Source organism: Numida meleagris, chromosome 10 (genome assembly GCF_002078875.1).
Source record: "Numida meleagris isolate 19003 breed g44 Domestic line chromosome 10, NumMel1.0, whole genome shotgun sequence".
Lineage (NCBI taxonomy): Eukaryota > Metazoa > Chordata > Aves > Galliformes > Numididae > Numida > Numida meleagris.
The window spans coordinates 17,803,447-17,818,214 of NC_034418.1; the positions used below are offsets into that span (position 1 = coordinate 17,803,447).

At 42.1% G+C, this 14,768-nt stretch overlaps 1 protein-coding gene across 19 annotated transcripts in view; it reads left to right on the forward strand.

Moving 5' to 3' along the window:
* Positions 1-14,768, forward strand: part of BANP (BTG3 associated nuclear protein) — a 131,876-nt gene that overhangs the window by 20,043 nt on the left and 97,065 nt on the right. For all 19 annotated transcript variants that reach the window (XR_002442273.1, XR_002442274.1, XM_021408837.1 and 16 more), the window contains 2 exons: positions 7,348-7,470; positions 8,128-8,303. Coding sequence is in view for 17 of the 19 variants with exons in the window: in XM_021408837.1 (XP_021264512.1) it covers positions 7,348-7,470; positions 8,128-8,303 (299 nt within the window). In the remaining 2 variants the exon portion in view is untranslated. The remainder of the gene's footprint in view (positions 1-7,347; positions 7,471-8,127; positions 8,304-14,768) is intronic.

The window sequence follows — 14,768 nt, forward strand, 5'->3', positions numbered from 1 at the left end:
ACACTTGTCCTTTTTCCCAAAGAAACGTGTGACAAAATGTTTGAAAGGAATTATTGTTTTTAATAGAAGGGGACAGTTTTTACCCCGTGACCATTGTAAAATGAGAGAAAATTTAAGGTTTTATTTTAGTGCAACTCTGAAATTTCAGTAGGTTTGAGGCAGTACAACGGCTTCTGGACGCACACATTTCCATGCTATGTGTTTTAAGAAGTCATCTCTCCAACGTAGTAAACAGAAGGGGGCAGAAAAGCCTCGTGTATTGCTTTGTGCTCCAGGTTGGAGAATGTGTTTTTCATGTCAGTGTCTGGAGATGCTTAGGGTTGAAAAATTCAGCGTTAGGAGCCCTCTCCCTTGGAAGTATTGCTGTAACGTGGAGTGTTTCGTTCCAAGGATACACCGACAAGAAGGAGAGCACCTCATCAGGCAGGGATTGCTGGCGGTACATTTTCTTCTTCCTATGGAAAGGGCAGATGTTGAATGTCCACGTTGTGACTGAAAGTAATGTGCATACCTGTTACCAGATTAATGCACCCGTGTTACTGGGTTTAAAAGCTGCACAACCCGCTAGTCTTCGTTACGTATGGAAAACGGTTCGTTAGCATCGTTGTTAAAGAGGGAAGCTATGGCTGGTTTTGGAGAGCGCTGGCTTTGCTTTGCTCAAGGTGGGAAGCAGCTGGGGCTGGAAGCAGAGGGATGCAAAGCCACACATGCAGCGAGGAATCGGCGACGCTGCCCTGAGCCAGGCTTCCATCTGCCTCCCTTGGCAGCTGATGTTATTTAACTGATACGTTTCCAAACGTCAGAAGCGCGCTTTGGAATCCAAATGTCTTTCCAAATGGAATTTTTTCCCCTTCTGTGGAACTGTACATTTTTGCATATCTTTAGCTCGATCTCTTTGTTCCATATTAAAGGGTGGGGTATGAGAGAGGAAATCTGCTCCCGGTGTCCTTCAGAACTGTGTTATTTGTGAAAATAGGGATATGAAAGCTTCGCTACCAGCTCTCGGGGTAGCAGCATCCTCGGGCTCTCCAGAAATACATGGGTAGTGGCGAGTGTGCGTAACTCGGTGGGTAATGAGAAGCAAGAGAAACAGAAATAGACGTTGGAAATCGCTTCTGCACCGCTGCTGTGTGCTTTGGTTCTGCCTGCAGGAACCTGGCGCTGCGGTCGTGATGCTGGAGGCTGAAACTGCCCATCGAGTGTGATGATGCAGAGATTAGAAAGCGTAAGAGAGTTTGGGGAATAGTTTTCATTGTAGGCAACTGCATGGTAACGGATCGCGCCAGGATAGGTTCCACTTGATTTTTGGATCGTAAAATCTGCCCCATTCGTTGTAGTTTACAGAAGAGCACTTAGTCTCCTGTTCGTAACGTGGCTCAGCGTAACAGATTGCTCTGCGAATTTTTGGTTGCACGTTTTCCCCACTCTGGGGTTTCCTTTCTGGCCCTTTTACCCACGTCACCCCGCTGACGCTGCTGTGCTCAGCTGCCCGTTGTGGTCGTGCTGCAGGTGGTTTCCATAACGCGTACGGATGAGGCATTTATTTCCTCGGGGCTTTTTTGTCTTTAGGAATAGAGCCCTTTGATATTTGGGTTATAAGACACGCGTTTCATGTTAGTTCTTGTCTCATTTCCAGTAGTTTGCGCGTTTGAAATTGAGGAAAAAAAGATGTGGTTTTTGTTCTCTGTTTGGAATGTGCCTAGGACAGGTGTCATCCCAGATTGGGAGTGAGTTTACGAAGAGAAAGCAGTATTTTACTCAAGGATTAAGCCACCACAGTCTTCTCATGAGTCTGCTCTGCTGTTCTGCACGTCTGTTACCAGCCACGATAAATTACTGATGTATCTTTGTGTTATCTTTGCTGTTATGTTTTTGAGTACATTTATCTCTAAAGAGGCTTGTGTTAGCCTGCTGATTGTAAGTCGTGACCTGTCTTTTTCTGGTCTTTATTCACAAGCAGAAGACTAATGCCATTTCTGGTTATGGTATCCTTTACTCCCGATTGCAAGCTGACCCAGCTGTACTGTTTTATTGCTTCTTTTCTGCGTCTGCTTAGTCTAAAGCTTCTTCAAAGACCGTTTCCCTGTGCATTTAATTTCTACAGAGTTTCAGCTGTGCTCAGAATGAGAGAAGCTTTTTTTTAAAGTGAGAGTTACTTTTATACATGCACAGTACTGTAAAATCCATAAAGTGCTGAGCTCCACTGGGAAGCGGCGGTTCTGGAGGTCACTTGTAGCAGTGCGTGGCTTCTGGTCAGTAGGAGAACCCCTGCAAAAGGCTGTTAGCGTTTGTGAATGATCACAGTCGGGCGTACAAACGTGTTTGGCATTTCTCAGAGCAGGATAATTTACAGCAGATCGGTTTAAAAGGTTTTAAAGTTGATGGATAAAATTGGTCCGAAAGCGGTAATCCATCTCTTTCCAGGTGTCAGCCTGTTCAAAGGCCGCCTCTGTAGGTAAGGCTGAGCACCATAAACTCTACGTAGATATCTTTTGTAACTTGGAACATGTCCGGAGTTTACAGTGAGTTTCCAGCTCGAGTATTTTAAATCTTAAAACGTTAAGCGCGCTTTAATAAATGCTGCTTTTGCTTTATCTTTACTATAAATTAATTACAGCTTTCTCGGTTTTCGGATCCGTGAATCTCTCCCCCGTGATGGTCGGTGTACTTTGGCTTGTCTTCGTGTGGGACCTAATCGTTAATGCTATCTTTATAATGTCTGCTTGTACGGGATATTCCAGATGCATGGAATCCAAAGATAATTTTGGGTAACTGAACTGTTACTGAAAATGACGGATAGCACTGCTGCTTTTCTGGCAGCTGCCTATGGCTAGATGGCTGGAGAGTTTAGGGACATTAAAACATTAACTGTTTGAGTGCCCGGATAGCATGCTCTGTTCTATAGCAGGTGTCCTGCTGTTCTTCTTGGTGAACGACATTCACTTGCCATTCATTTAGCTGGTGGCAACTTTCTTCCCTTTTGGAACATTAGGAGCTGCATGCATTCATTTATGTGCAAAGGAGGCTCAGAAGTGAACAGAGGACTCTCCTCTTTCTTTAACTGGTTGAAGGCTGCTGTAAAGATTCCATTAACTATTTGTATTAGCATGCCCAGAGACGCTCCAGAAGGTTAGTTCTGTTAGTTCCTTCTGTTTTTTCTCTTCTAAATAAAAGCTTAATCTGGGAGGAATACGGTGGGCAGTGTCACAGTGGCTGAGTTCTTTTATGGCATTGATGGCATTCTACGTGATTGACAGGCTATTGGCAATGGAAAAAGCCGACAGAGTTAAGAGTAATGATCCTATCTGACTCCCACATTTTCCAGACTGAGAATTACCATTGGCAGCATTTTTCTTATGCAGAAGATAGAAAGCTCTTCTGTATTTTAAAAAAGAAGCCAGAGGCTGAATGTACGCGCTTGAAAACCATTATCTGGCATGTTTATTCTTTTAGAAATATTTTCTGCTGTAATTTAGCAGATCATTTAGTGACATTAAAAAACATAATCCCCAAATATAAATCTATCTACAAGCATCGCGCTGTTAAAATATTTTTTTACTAAGTTGTGTCCAAGAACAGACAAACTGCAGAAGTAGCCTCTCCAAGTTCTAATGCTTATGGGGAAAGGAATATGTGAACATAAATGGAAACTACTGAAGCCCGTGCAACAATGCTGGGTTTCTGCAGCACTCCCTCTGACCCCTTTTAATACTTTCTTTCCATCATTGTCGTGAGTATGGTACTGGCAGCACTGCTAGAAAGAATTGCTTCATTTGGGAGCTGGTTGAGCGTCGGTAGCTGCCCTCCTCCTTCTTCCTGATTTTCGTTTTCTGTGTTTTAATACATAAAATAGTCGCAATGATAAAAGTAACAATTGCAGTAGATTTATTTTCAGGATAAGGCGTACGGTCTGGAAAAAGAAAAGAGAATAATCCACTGTGCGGATCCAGTAGGCTGTAATAAGATTTAACAATTTCCTCCGTTGGGCTCTTTAAGGTTGCCCCTTCTGTTTTGACTACATAAACTCCTTGTTTAAAGTTGTACAGGTTCAGCAGATTTCTTGTTGCTGTCTCCCTAAAATAAACAAAACTGAGAACAGACAATAGAACATCTCACAGGGAATTTACTGGGGAGCGCATTCCCGTATCTGCAGGGAATCTTGTGCCTATCTGTTTTGCCTGCGTACATACTGAGAGTGAAATCCTCCTGTTGGCAAGCATCAGGCCTCCCTTTTTGTATTGGTCCCAACTGTTGTTTTGTTTTTCTTCCAGCTAATTAGCTGCTCAGGTTTCACAGCATCAGCTCTCAGAGCTTTCTGCCTCCTGATGCTTCGTTGTCAGAACTGGTCAGCAGCTTCGCAGCGCGCTCGTGTGCAGAGCGTGGACCAGAACCATGGTTTCTGGCTTAACCTTCATGGCCGTTTGAACAGAAAGGCAACCTCCTCCTCCTCCGTAGGTCTCTGCTTTTGGAAGCATCATTCTTCAGGAATTAAGCATTACACATTAAAAAAAAAAAAAAAAAATTCTTTCTACTTTAGGATCAAAGTGGAACGGAATGGGTTGTACTAGAGTCTGTGTGTTAGATACAGAGCACAGAAAGAGATCTTTTATCCACTGCCTCGTGATTCCTGGAAATGGACAAGGAGCTTCATTCAGTTATTTTGAAACCAGATGTAGAGTTCCCACTCAGGTTAATCACTGAGAAGGATTTGTCAGTGGTTGTTGAGTGTTGCGCTGTGTCGAACATCTCCAAACAGATGCTGTTCTCTACCACTGTGCTTTGTGGGACTCAGTTTCCTCTCCAAACTGAGTCTGTGAATCCTTACCACTTGGTAGCAGCGCATTTCCAAACGCAGAGCAATGGATGGACAAGTTGGCGCTCGCTGTGACTGGTTACTGAGATTTTCCTTGTGTCTGTGGTGTCTGGTTTTGCCTTTGTGCTGTATAGCCAGGAAAAGAAGTGTCAGTAAAATGGTATGTTTAGTTAGTGGCTCCTCCCAAACAACCGTATGGTGGATTTTTCCTCTCAATAATTTAACCTTTCCTAGTTAATAGAATAATGCTTACAGAGGACCTGGTGTTTTCATGCCTGTTTGTTGTAGGGGGTAGATCTTGGGGGGAAAGGAAAAATAGTGGATTTAATCAGTGAGCTTGAACATACATTGATGCATTGAGGAGAGGGATAAATTTGTACTGATGGTTTATAGTAAAGTGTTTCCTCATTCATGATGGGTTTAAATGAAGTATGTGCCATCTGGCTTAATGTCCAGAGTGTCTCCTTTAAAAAGAACATTGTCTGAAAAAAAAACAGACCAAAACCTTCTTTCTTTTAGTGCTAAGACAATTTTTTTCAAATCAAAGCTCAATATGAGCCAAAGCTTAGGGACATGATAAATGGAATTTTATTGAATTTATCTCTACAGCTGCAATTAATTATTCAGCGTTCATTAAAAATAAGCTTTGGTAAGTGAAATTTTAAAAAGGTACTCGCAAATGTTTGGGAGAAAGATGGTGATAATAACGTCCAAGAGGAAGTATGAGATTTGTGACCTTGTAAGCTGCCCTGTAAAAACTTCATCCATTTGGACAACTTGGGAGATGTAACAAGAACACGTGGCTGCTGGGCTGGGGCAGCTGCCAACGCTGCCACGCGTTGGTGTTTGATCAAGCACTGGGTGGGTGTTTGCTCTTAAAGCTGGGGGAAATAGAAGTTGCCTTTTTATTTAAGTAGGAGAATTTGGCATCTGGTAATGTGCGTAGTTTCTCTTAATGAGAGATCACGTTGAAAAGGTGACTGTGAAAGCATCGTAAACCCTTGTACTCCAGATCGCAACTAAAATAAACCCAAAAATCCCAAGCCATTTGTTGCTTAATAGAGCTTGAACTTTGCATCGACATGAAAAGCTATAGCACACTCTGTACTCATCCACGATTAGACAAACATCTTCCAGAGCTTCATGAGGTTTGCAGTCCAGCAGATCATTGGCAGTCCTCAAGGAATCCCATTTGTTACTAGCAACAGATACAATTGCTGGAAGAGGGGAGCAGGGCATTAGGCCCTTGGACTTTTTCTTTCCAAAAGAACCATATCAGCCACTTCAGTGGAGCCAAAGTTGAGATCCATTTGTTGTTCGCTCTTATGACAGCTTCTTATCTTCTCGTTAGATCTTAACGATGGATATTGTAGCACTTAAAGCCTTATGAGCACACATGAATATTCATGGCAGCGGGCGCTGTTACAGCTGAAATAAACAGAGTTGCTGTCATCACATTTGTTTAATTTGTTTGTCTTTCATATTTCTTTCAACAATTAGCCAAGGAATACAGTTAGGAAAAATAAATGGCCATCAGTTATGTTTGAGATGTTGGACAAGTAAAAACAATAGCAGATTGTTTACTGCGTGAAGCAAAGAGAAAGAAGAAAACCTTCTCTGTCACTTGAGCACAAACATTTCTTTGGAGTTCTTTCTGCCCTTCAGTTCCCCATGACCATGGTGAAAAGCAGCTCCAACATCAAAACGATGCCTTGCTCAGAATGCAGAGAAATAGTGTGGGAATAACGATGGTAATCTCAGAAACAAAATTAAACAGTAATCTGCGTGTCGAAGACAATTAATTACTACATATTTACTTTTGTATTGTGTTGCAGACTTAGTGCTTTTATTTTAATCAGTGATAGCTTCTCAATGCTGGTTCCTTGTTGCTCTGTCCACTGACTGCTTTTCTGTCGTGTTACATTTTTTTTAATACAAGAAATAGCTTAGTCTTGTTATCATTGAATGTTCTACTCTGATGCCCTCGATGCTGCTCTCACCTCCGTGCCCCTCAAAGCCCCCAGCCCCATCCAACAATACGTACTTTTCAACTAAGCTCCTTATCTGATTCTGCTGTCCTTATTTTCACATTCTTTTTCTAGGAATTATCCTCCTAGCACAGCTGCCTTACCACGTAAGTTGGCCGTAGGAGCTCTGAGAATGCTCACTTTCAGGCTTCTCAAAACAAGAATTTGGTGACTCTCTGGAGCTGTGGTTTGCAGACTTCCTCCTGTGCGTCTTGACTTGATGGATTCTTTATCACTTTTCCAGGGGTCGTGGACTTTATATAATTCCATTGAAGCCGTTGGTCCTCTGAAAGAGTTATGAGTACTTAAAGTGATACAGATGTCAAGTGTGATGGATTACCAGCTTTAGCATTTGATACGTAACCGCGATGCAGGGAGAAAAACAGGGACTGCCTCTAAGCTTTGTTCTTTAAGTAGGCTATTTGAGCAATGAGATTGTGTTAATGTATTATTTTAAAGGTCTTCTCCTTTACATTCCATTTTCCTCTCTGACTTTTTGTCTTGTAGTGTCGTTCCCCAGACCACAGTAATACTGAACAACGACCGGCAGAATTCAATTGTAGCCAAGATGGTTGGGCAGGAAGAGCCATTGAGCAGAGCAGCGGATTCTCTGGAAAATATCCTTAGCAAGTTAGTAGCAGTTCTGGGAATCCTCCCCCTTCGCTCCCTCCTTTGACAGATCAGCAGCAGACTGCAGCAATTCCCAGTGAAAGTGAGGAATGTTCTAGGTAATGGGGGGGCTGGGGGGAAGGTAAAATAAATGCGAGTACTAAATGAATGCATCAGTCCTGCCTGGGGAAAGCCTGCATGAGGAGGTACAGAGCACTGCTTCGCCGCTGGTGTGGAGAGGACATCTTAGAGGAGCTGGGATTAGTTCAGCGTTCGTTGAGAGATGACAACTGAAAGAGTTCCCGTAGCGCCGTATTTTTTTTTACATGGATACATAATTGCTTGGGAACGTGCCAATATCCTGTATTTAATCAACCGAATAAAGAGTACGCTGCAGCCCAGCAAGGCTGTTCAATTGTGCACAATTGAAAGCAAAGTTCAAATTAAGTGGAGTTGGAGATGGTGGTTAGAAAATTTTCTTGATGTGTAAACTATTGTCCTGAAATTAATATTTACGCTGCTGTTTTCCTTCCATTTTATTTTTGCTGGATAGCCATTAGTTATAAACAGCAGATTGTTAGAGCAGTTTTCAGTTAGCGTTTTTGATTCCCTTATCGTGATGTTTCTCCTGATCAAGGATTGTGTTTTCCCAAAGTTACATCCTTTTCTTTTCCCTAGTGCTGTTCCTGGACGTAGGCAGAACACCATAGTGGTGAAGGTTCCAGGGCATGACGACAGTCACAACGAAGATGGAGAGAGTGGCTCTGAGGCCAGTGACTCAGTATCCAACAGTGGACAATTAGGAAGCCAAAGTATTGGGAACAATGTCACCCTTATTACGCTGAACTCTGAAGGTATGCTGACCTAAGACTACATGAGCAAAGCAAATGAGGTGGTGGAATGAACCCAAATTCAGCTGGAAGCTTCAGTACGGCAAGCATCAGATGGGAATGAATAATAAACTGAATGAATATATATATATTCATATATATACTTCAGTCATATATATATTATCTATACTAGCTTTACAGGCAGAACAGCTAATTAAAACTGCTTGTAAAATGTAAAATGTATGCCTCCCTATAGCTGTGTATGTTTTTTTAAAAAACCTTTTTAATGAAGACATGCAACCTTCAGGATTTTCAATCACTGGGTTGTTTCAGGAACATAAATGCCTTCTCTGGGAAATAGCATCTACTGCTCCATCTCAACTTGTTATGCCAACCCACTCCTTTAGTTCCTATAAATGAAAAGTATTTATTTTAGCAACTCTTAAAGAGTTTTATAAGTAAACTCATGTGAAAGACACTGTTAACAGAGCAGTGATTAGTGTCAGATTTTTCTGAAGTATTTCTTTAGAATTTTTTTTTTAAATGCACGAATCACTTTTAATGAAGTCAAAGAATTTTAGTTTGGCCTTATAAAGATGCTCTATTTTACATGGTTGGAAATAATTGAAATATTGAATGTTAGTTAGGAATTTCAATCACAGACAAGATGGGATAAGGGGCACTGAGTTTTAGGTGGAAATAACTTATGATAAATTTTGATATTTGCTTAACTTGAAAAATTGATCTACTGCAAGTGTTGTGCACCAAAGATTGTTTCTGAAAATATTGTTCTGAAGCATTTAAACCTGAGATTCTTTGATTCTGATGGCTACCCCATACAGTGTTTCATAAAGCTCCTTTGAGATCTGTCCTATGTGTATGTTGGGATAATGAGCTGCTCCTGAAGGGCACTTCACTTTGGGTCAGTGGAGAATAAAAGGACCCTTAGCAATCTGAGGACAAAAGGACCCTTAGCTGTCTGAGGAGTCCCTCTCAAAAAATGTTCGGATTGCAGATAGTGCTGACATTTCCATTTGAAAATAGAAGCAGGAATGGGCTGCAAAATGAATTTTTAATCTGCATAAAGTAATTGTACTAGTTGTATAACTTCCTTGTTGAATTCTTTCCAGATTAACTTTATCTGAATTCCTTTCTGGCTTCCACGTGAGGAAATTTATTCTGTGCTTTTTGGAATCAGATGAATTTAGCATAAGATCTCTGCTTCCTCGGATTAGGGAATATCTGGAAGTCTTCTGTGCTCAAGTTGTGATCGATGTCTGATGACTAGGAAATCCTAAAATGTCCAGTTTTACAAGCTGTGTCCTAGTTACCCATTTCTTCCAGATGGGTGAAACCAGTGGGAGGAAGGTCTGAGTCCTGTTAGTCAAGTGAAAGCAGCAGGCAGAAGGCATCACTGATAAAAGCTTTGGCTCTGACTAACTTAACGATGCAAGGAATAGAGATAGATCCTCAGTCTGTGGAATGTAAAGCCAGAACTCCCTGGCTATAGGAGCTGGCTGAACACAAGGTATGCTCACTGAGGTCTTTGGAAACAGCCTGTAGTTGTTTTCCATACTGGAGTGCCAGTAAGGAGACCAGTAAAACACATTATATGCTTCTTTGGTGGAAACAGGGGGAAGGATGAAAAAGGAGGTTGTCAAATTTTTATTTATTTATTCTGTTTTAATATGGCTGATAGGGAGGATGAATGGCACAAATAGAAATGATAAAATTGTTATGCTGCAGATACTGCTCAGGGTAATGCAAATTATTGCCCTGTATTGTTTCAATGGAAATTGAAGTAAGTATTTTTAAAGATCTTTTTTTTCCCCCAAAAAAAGCTTACTTTGTGGAATTTCTATGGAAGCAGACATACTTTGAGCATTCATGAGCAGAATCTGGTATGCACAACATCATCAGGAAAGGCTGCATTTGTTACAGTATGCAGCATGCATGGCACTCAGTATCTATGGCAGAAACTGTTCTCTAAGCTTTCCTTGCAAAGCTTGAAAGCTGCACGAGGTAGAAACCTTATGCTACCAGAGAGGGAAAATACTTTGCATGCTCACACTTAACCGAGCGTGTGTTGGCCCAGAATTTAAATCAGGAAAGACTGAGAAATCTTTAAGAAATCTTTATTCAGCAAATAAATGTCCCAAGTGGAAACGGGGTGTTCCTGCAATGGCAGGGCTTGTGTATGAAGCTCTGTGGAGTCTGTTCATATTTCATGCAGCTCTGCGTCCCCTACGTCAGGAGCAAAGTTTCTAGCATTAGGAGGGAACCTGTTGTATGATGCCCTTTTTACCTTGGTGCTTTTGGCACAGATTTGCACAAACAGATGTGATGTTGGCCTTTTACACAGTTGTCGTGTATGTAAATTTGGAAGAAACGGCCAATCCATTAACGTCCTCAGATCTGATTTTCTTCAGACCTTTAGAACAGTCATCCATTCCAAATCTCCTGGAGACTGATGGATGCTTGGAGAGGTCAGGTTAGTAATCCCCACACTTACCTCTCGTGCCCTCGTGGAGATGAGAGAGGACTGCTTGTACAGAGGGAATGCTAAGCAGCGTAGCCTGCAGGATGTCACAAATGACATTATTAGTAAAGGAAGCAGTGAAGAGTAACTGTTGTGCAGACTTGTTTTCTTCAGCAGTAAAACGCAAAAGTTACAGCGCTCATCAGCTCGCTTTCGTTGTCTGGGACAGGATTCGGAATGACTTTGAGTTGCTCAGAGGAATCTGGATTGGTCCTAAAATACGAGGGGACAAGAAGGGCAAACTTCAGCCCTTTTCCAGTACAAGTGCCATTTGTTGCCTTGTATCTAGAAAGCAAAACGCCTCTGTGCTCGTGGTGTGCCTTCAGCTGACCTTGAGCGTGGCCTTGACCTGGGGGTGTTTCCAGCATGCAGTTAACAGATGCATTGTTTGCTCTCTGCTGGCTGTCTCCAAAAAAACATTGAATCCCATACGATGGTTCAGAAAACATTCATTTTCGTGATGTATTTTCCTGGGGCGCTCTGTGCTTTTTCTTTAATCCGGAAGAAAACTGCGTTCAAAAATTGGGGGGATTTTTCTTGTTCGCTGCCCTAGTTTTTTTTTGTTCTCAGTGTGGATGAAGCATCTTTTTCATTTAACGGAATAAGGAACGAACATTTACCACTAAGATTTGTTTAAAGCGGCTGTCATCAGTTGGTGGGTGTGCTTTTGGCCTTTTTGTGAGCCCAGTTGATTTTGACATGAACGTGTTTTTAGGGTAGGTTTTGAATACAGCATATTCCCAGTTCAAACAACGTCGTGCTTTTTGTATCTTGAGCTTTCTAATGCGGCTTAAAACCAACGAGCAACTGATTAATGAAGAGCCTTTTAAAATTGTTGCCATCAGTAGATCTTCAGGAGCTGCTCCAGAAAGAGTTTGTCGAAACTAAGGGACGTGGTTTAGTGGGCAGCTGGTGGTGATATGTGGATAGTTGGGCTGGATGATCTTGGAGCTCTTTTCCAACCTTGGTGATTCTGTTTCTATGATTTGTGGCCGTGAACATTTAGCTGTGTGTGCTGAATAGCTTATCCATCCATTGAACTGCAGTCAGGTCTGCTGAATTCTGTGACTTCGGGCACGGGCACCCTGCGGCTTTGTACAATTCACTACGATATGAAAAATAAGCAGAGCAAGTGACCTCCTTAATTTCACCGATGCAGTTTTGGAGGTGGAGAGGCTCCTCTAGTGTCACTCTTCACGAAAACTTTGGTTTTAATATCATGGCATTCTTTTTGGATTTTGTCTTCCACTGCAGAAACTGAGAAGAACGTTAGATCCACGCTAGTTTTAAGTTACAGAAGTTTTAAACCTACGATATTAAGCACCTCTTTTATTTTCTGATTTTAATGAACTCTCTGGTACTGGTATGTGCAGTAATCCTGCCAAGGGTTGGTTTTCAGTTGACTAAGCTGTAACCTGGCAGCCCTACGCGCTTTCATTCTCACCACAAATCTGTTAAACAATATTCTGACGTTCTCAAATGTGTTTGTCTAAACTTCTAACTGCGGAGAGTTCACATTAGATGAGAAACAGCAAGCCTGAGTAACTACGAGCGATTAAACTTCGTTGAGAATGGTGAATAGACTTTCAAATGGTCAGTGCTTAAAAAGGAGGCTTTTATGTTCTTAATAGATAACATCTGAGATGAAAATAACACTTGTCCAGGTTCCAGTTCCTTCCCATCCTCTTCACTCTCTGTCCTCCTCTGGCCTTCCATTCAAAATGCTGTTACAGCCTGTCACCATAACCCAGCACTGTGATCCCGTGCCACTGTACAGCCCCCTACGAACACCTTGTCTTTTGCTATCTCCGCTGTTCAGAGTTGCTCTCCCTTCCTCAGCAGCTGATGGCAGGTTCCTAATGTTCAATACGTGCTAAAAATTCTGGGTTGTATTTGTTCTGCACTTCCATAGTACTTTCCCCAACACTCAGTGCTGAGCAGGGGTCATTGCACGGTTGGGTTTGTAGGAAGCAGACCACGAGCCATGGCCATTCCTCACTTACTCTTCAAAGCTTCCCATCAGAGTGTTGGTATAAACAGAACTTGCTGGTTTTTTGCTGCTTATGCCCAGAAGAAGTACAAACTTGAAGAGCCGATTGAGTTTAGCAACGAAGCCCAGATGTTGAATGCTTCTGCTAATAAGCTGTCGAAGGCACTGTGATTATTCGCTGCTTGCACACCTATCCCCAGGAGTATTTTGATTAGCACCACGCATTGCTTTCAAGATATAAGAGATTTCAAGATATAGGGAGTATTGTAAGAGTGTTTTTCTTTTGCACATTCGGTGTGTGGTAACATTTAAAGTTTCTGTTCTGTGACCTGCTGTACAGACGAGAGGAGCATCTGTTCCAGAAACATTAATTCACATTGTTATCCTTTTAAATCTGTTTCTTGGACAATAGAGTTACTGTCCTATTTTTAATATGGAAGGAAGGAGAGCCGGACCTCTCATCTTTGTGTTATAAGAATGCCCCATTCAGCATTGCTGTGCTGCTTTAAAAGCAAATCTTATTTGAAATGTCTAAGCTAAAGCCAAGGCTTTGAAACTGCTAAGAAAGAAACATACTGTCCGAGTATGTGAAATGCTTTTAAACAGAGCCCCTTGAAGACTATTTTTAAGTGATATAAATAAAACGGCAAGATCCATTGACTTAGCTTTTGGTTCAGTGAACTTTACGCTCGATAACACCGACATGCAATGTTTGGCACTGTACGTGATGCTTTGGTGTCGTATCTCCTTTCTCAGTGTTCTTTTTACTGCATTTTAAGACTATCACAAAACTAGAAGTAGAAATGTAAACATGCATATTTTTGGAGAAGATAAGGGAAAGCTGGTCTACGCGGCATGTTAATTAAAGGAAAAATAGGTTCTTTTTTTCCAAAGAAAATTGCGTAGTCACGACGTGTCCCCTCAGCTTTGCATCTAAAGCAGTTATTTTCCAATAGCAGTATTTAACAGAGCTCACAGTTTTTGCAGTGTGATACCAAGCAGCTGTTTTTTAAGTGGCCAAGACTTATCTGCAGGATTTTTAGTTCGCTGTTAAGATCAAATCCTGCATTTTAGATCGTCGCTTGCAACTCTTCTGCTTCTCCTGCTGAGCTCCTTATGACCAGATGCAGACAGCAAGAGTGAACCTTCGCGGAGCAAACTTTTTCCATTCCTTAAAATAGCAGAGCAGGGTACACAGCTGATGTGAACGCACACTGATCAGACCTCACGAACTTCACTGACGAGTTAAAGCCAAAGAAAGCTATAGAAATGGGACTGCACTGGGTTTGGATTACTGGGAGCTCTGCTAATCACCCCCCCACTGTGAACCCTTGCAGGGGCAGAGGACTCCGTCTGTTTGACACAAGTTTATTTAAAAAGACGCAGAATCTCCTACACGCCAGCCAGAATATTACTTAATGTCTCTAGGAACCAGGGCTTCTTTTTGTTTTAAGGATAAGTCATCTCGCTGCCTTTCTATGGCAGTTACCTGGTATTCTTTTCTGCTGCAAGTACCAGCTTCCACTCAACCTTTCTAGTAAAACAAATGCAGCTACCCTGAATAATGGAACAGGTTAATTGCAGTATTTATGTGGCAGGTGGTTCATCTTGTTTTTTGTTTAAAGGAGTGATTTTCTTTAAAGGAATGATTGACAACACCTAGTGAGAGAGCAAAGCCTAGCTTTGTTTCTGGTCTTACCGCTGATGCTCGTATGTCAAATTAGGGGAACGTGTCCCATTGGAGAGACATGAGTAGCAGCGCAGACTCTGCCATCTCCTTGGGTGGGAGCACACACGTGCACAGTGAGACCAGGCATGAAATCTGCAGTGACTCTTGTCCGGTGGCTGTGCTCTTGACACAGGGGTTTGGATGCTAACCTCACAGCTCCCTGCACTGTTTCCGTAGCAGTGCGTGGTTACGTAGCAGCCCCAGCCTCCTCTGTCTGCTCACACGTGCTGG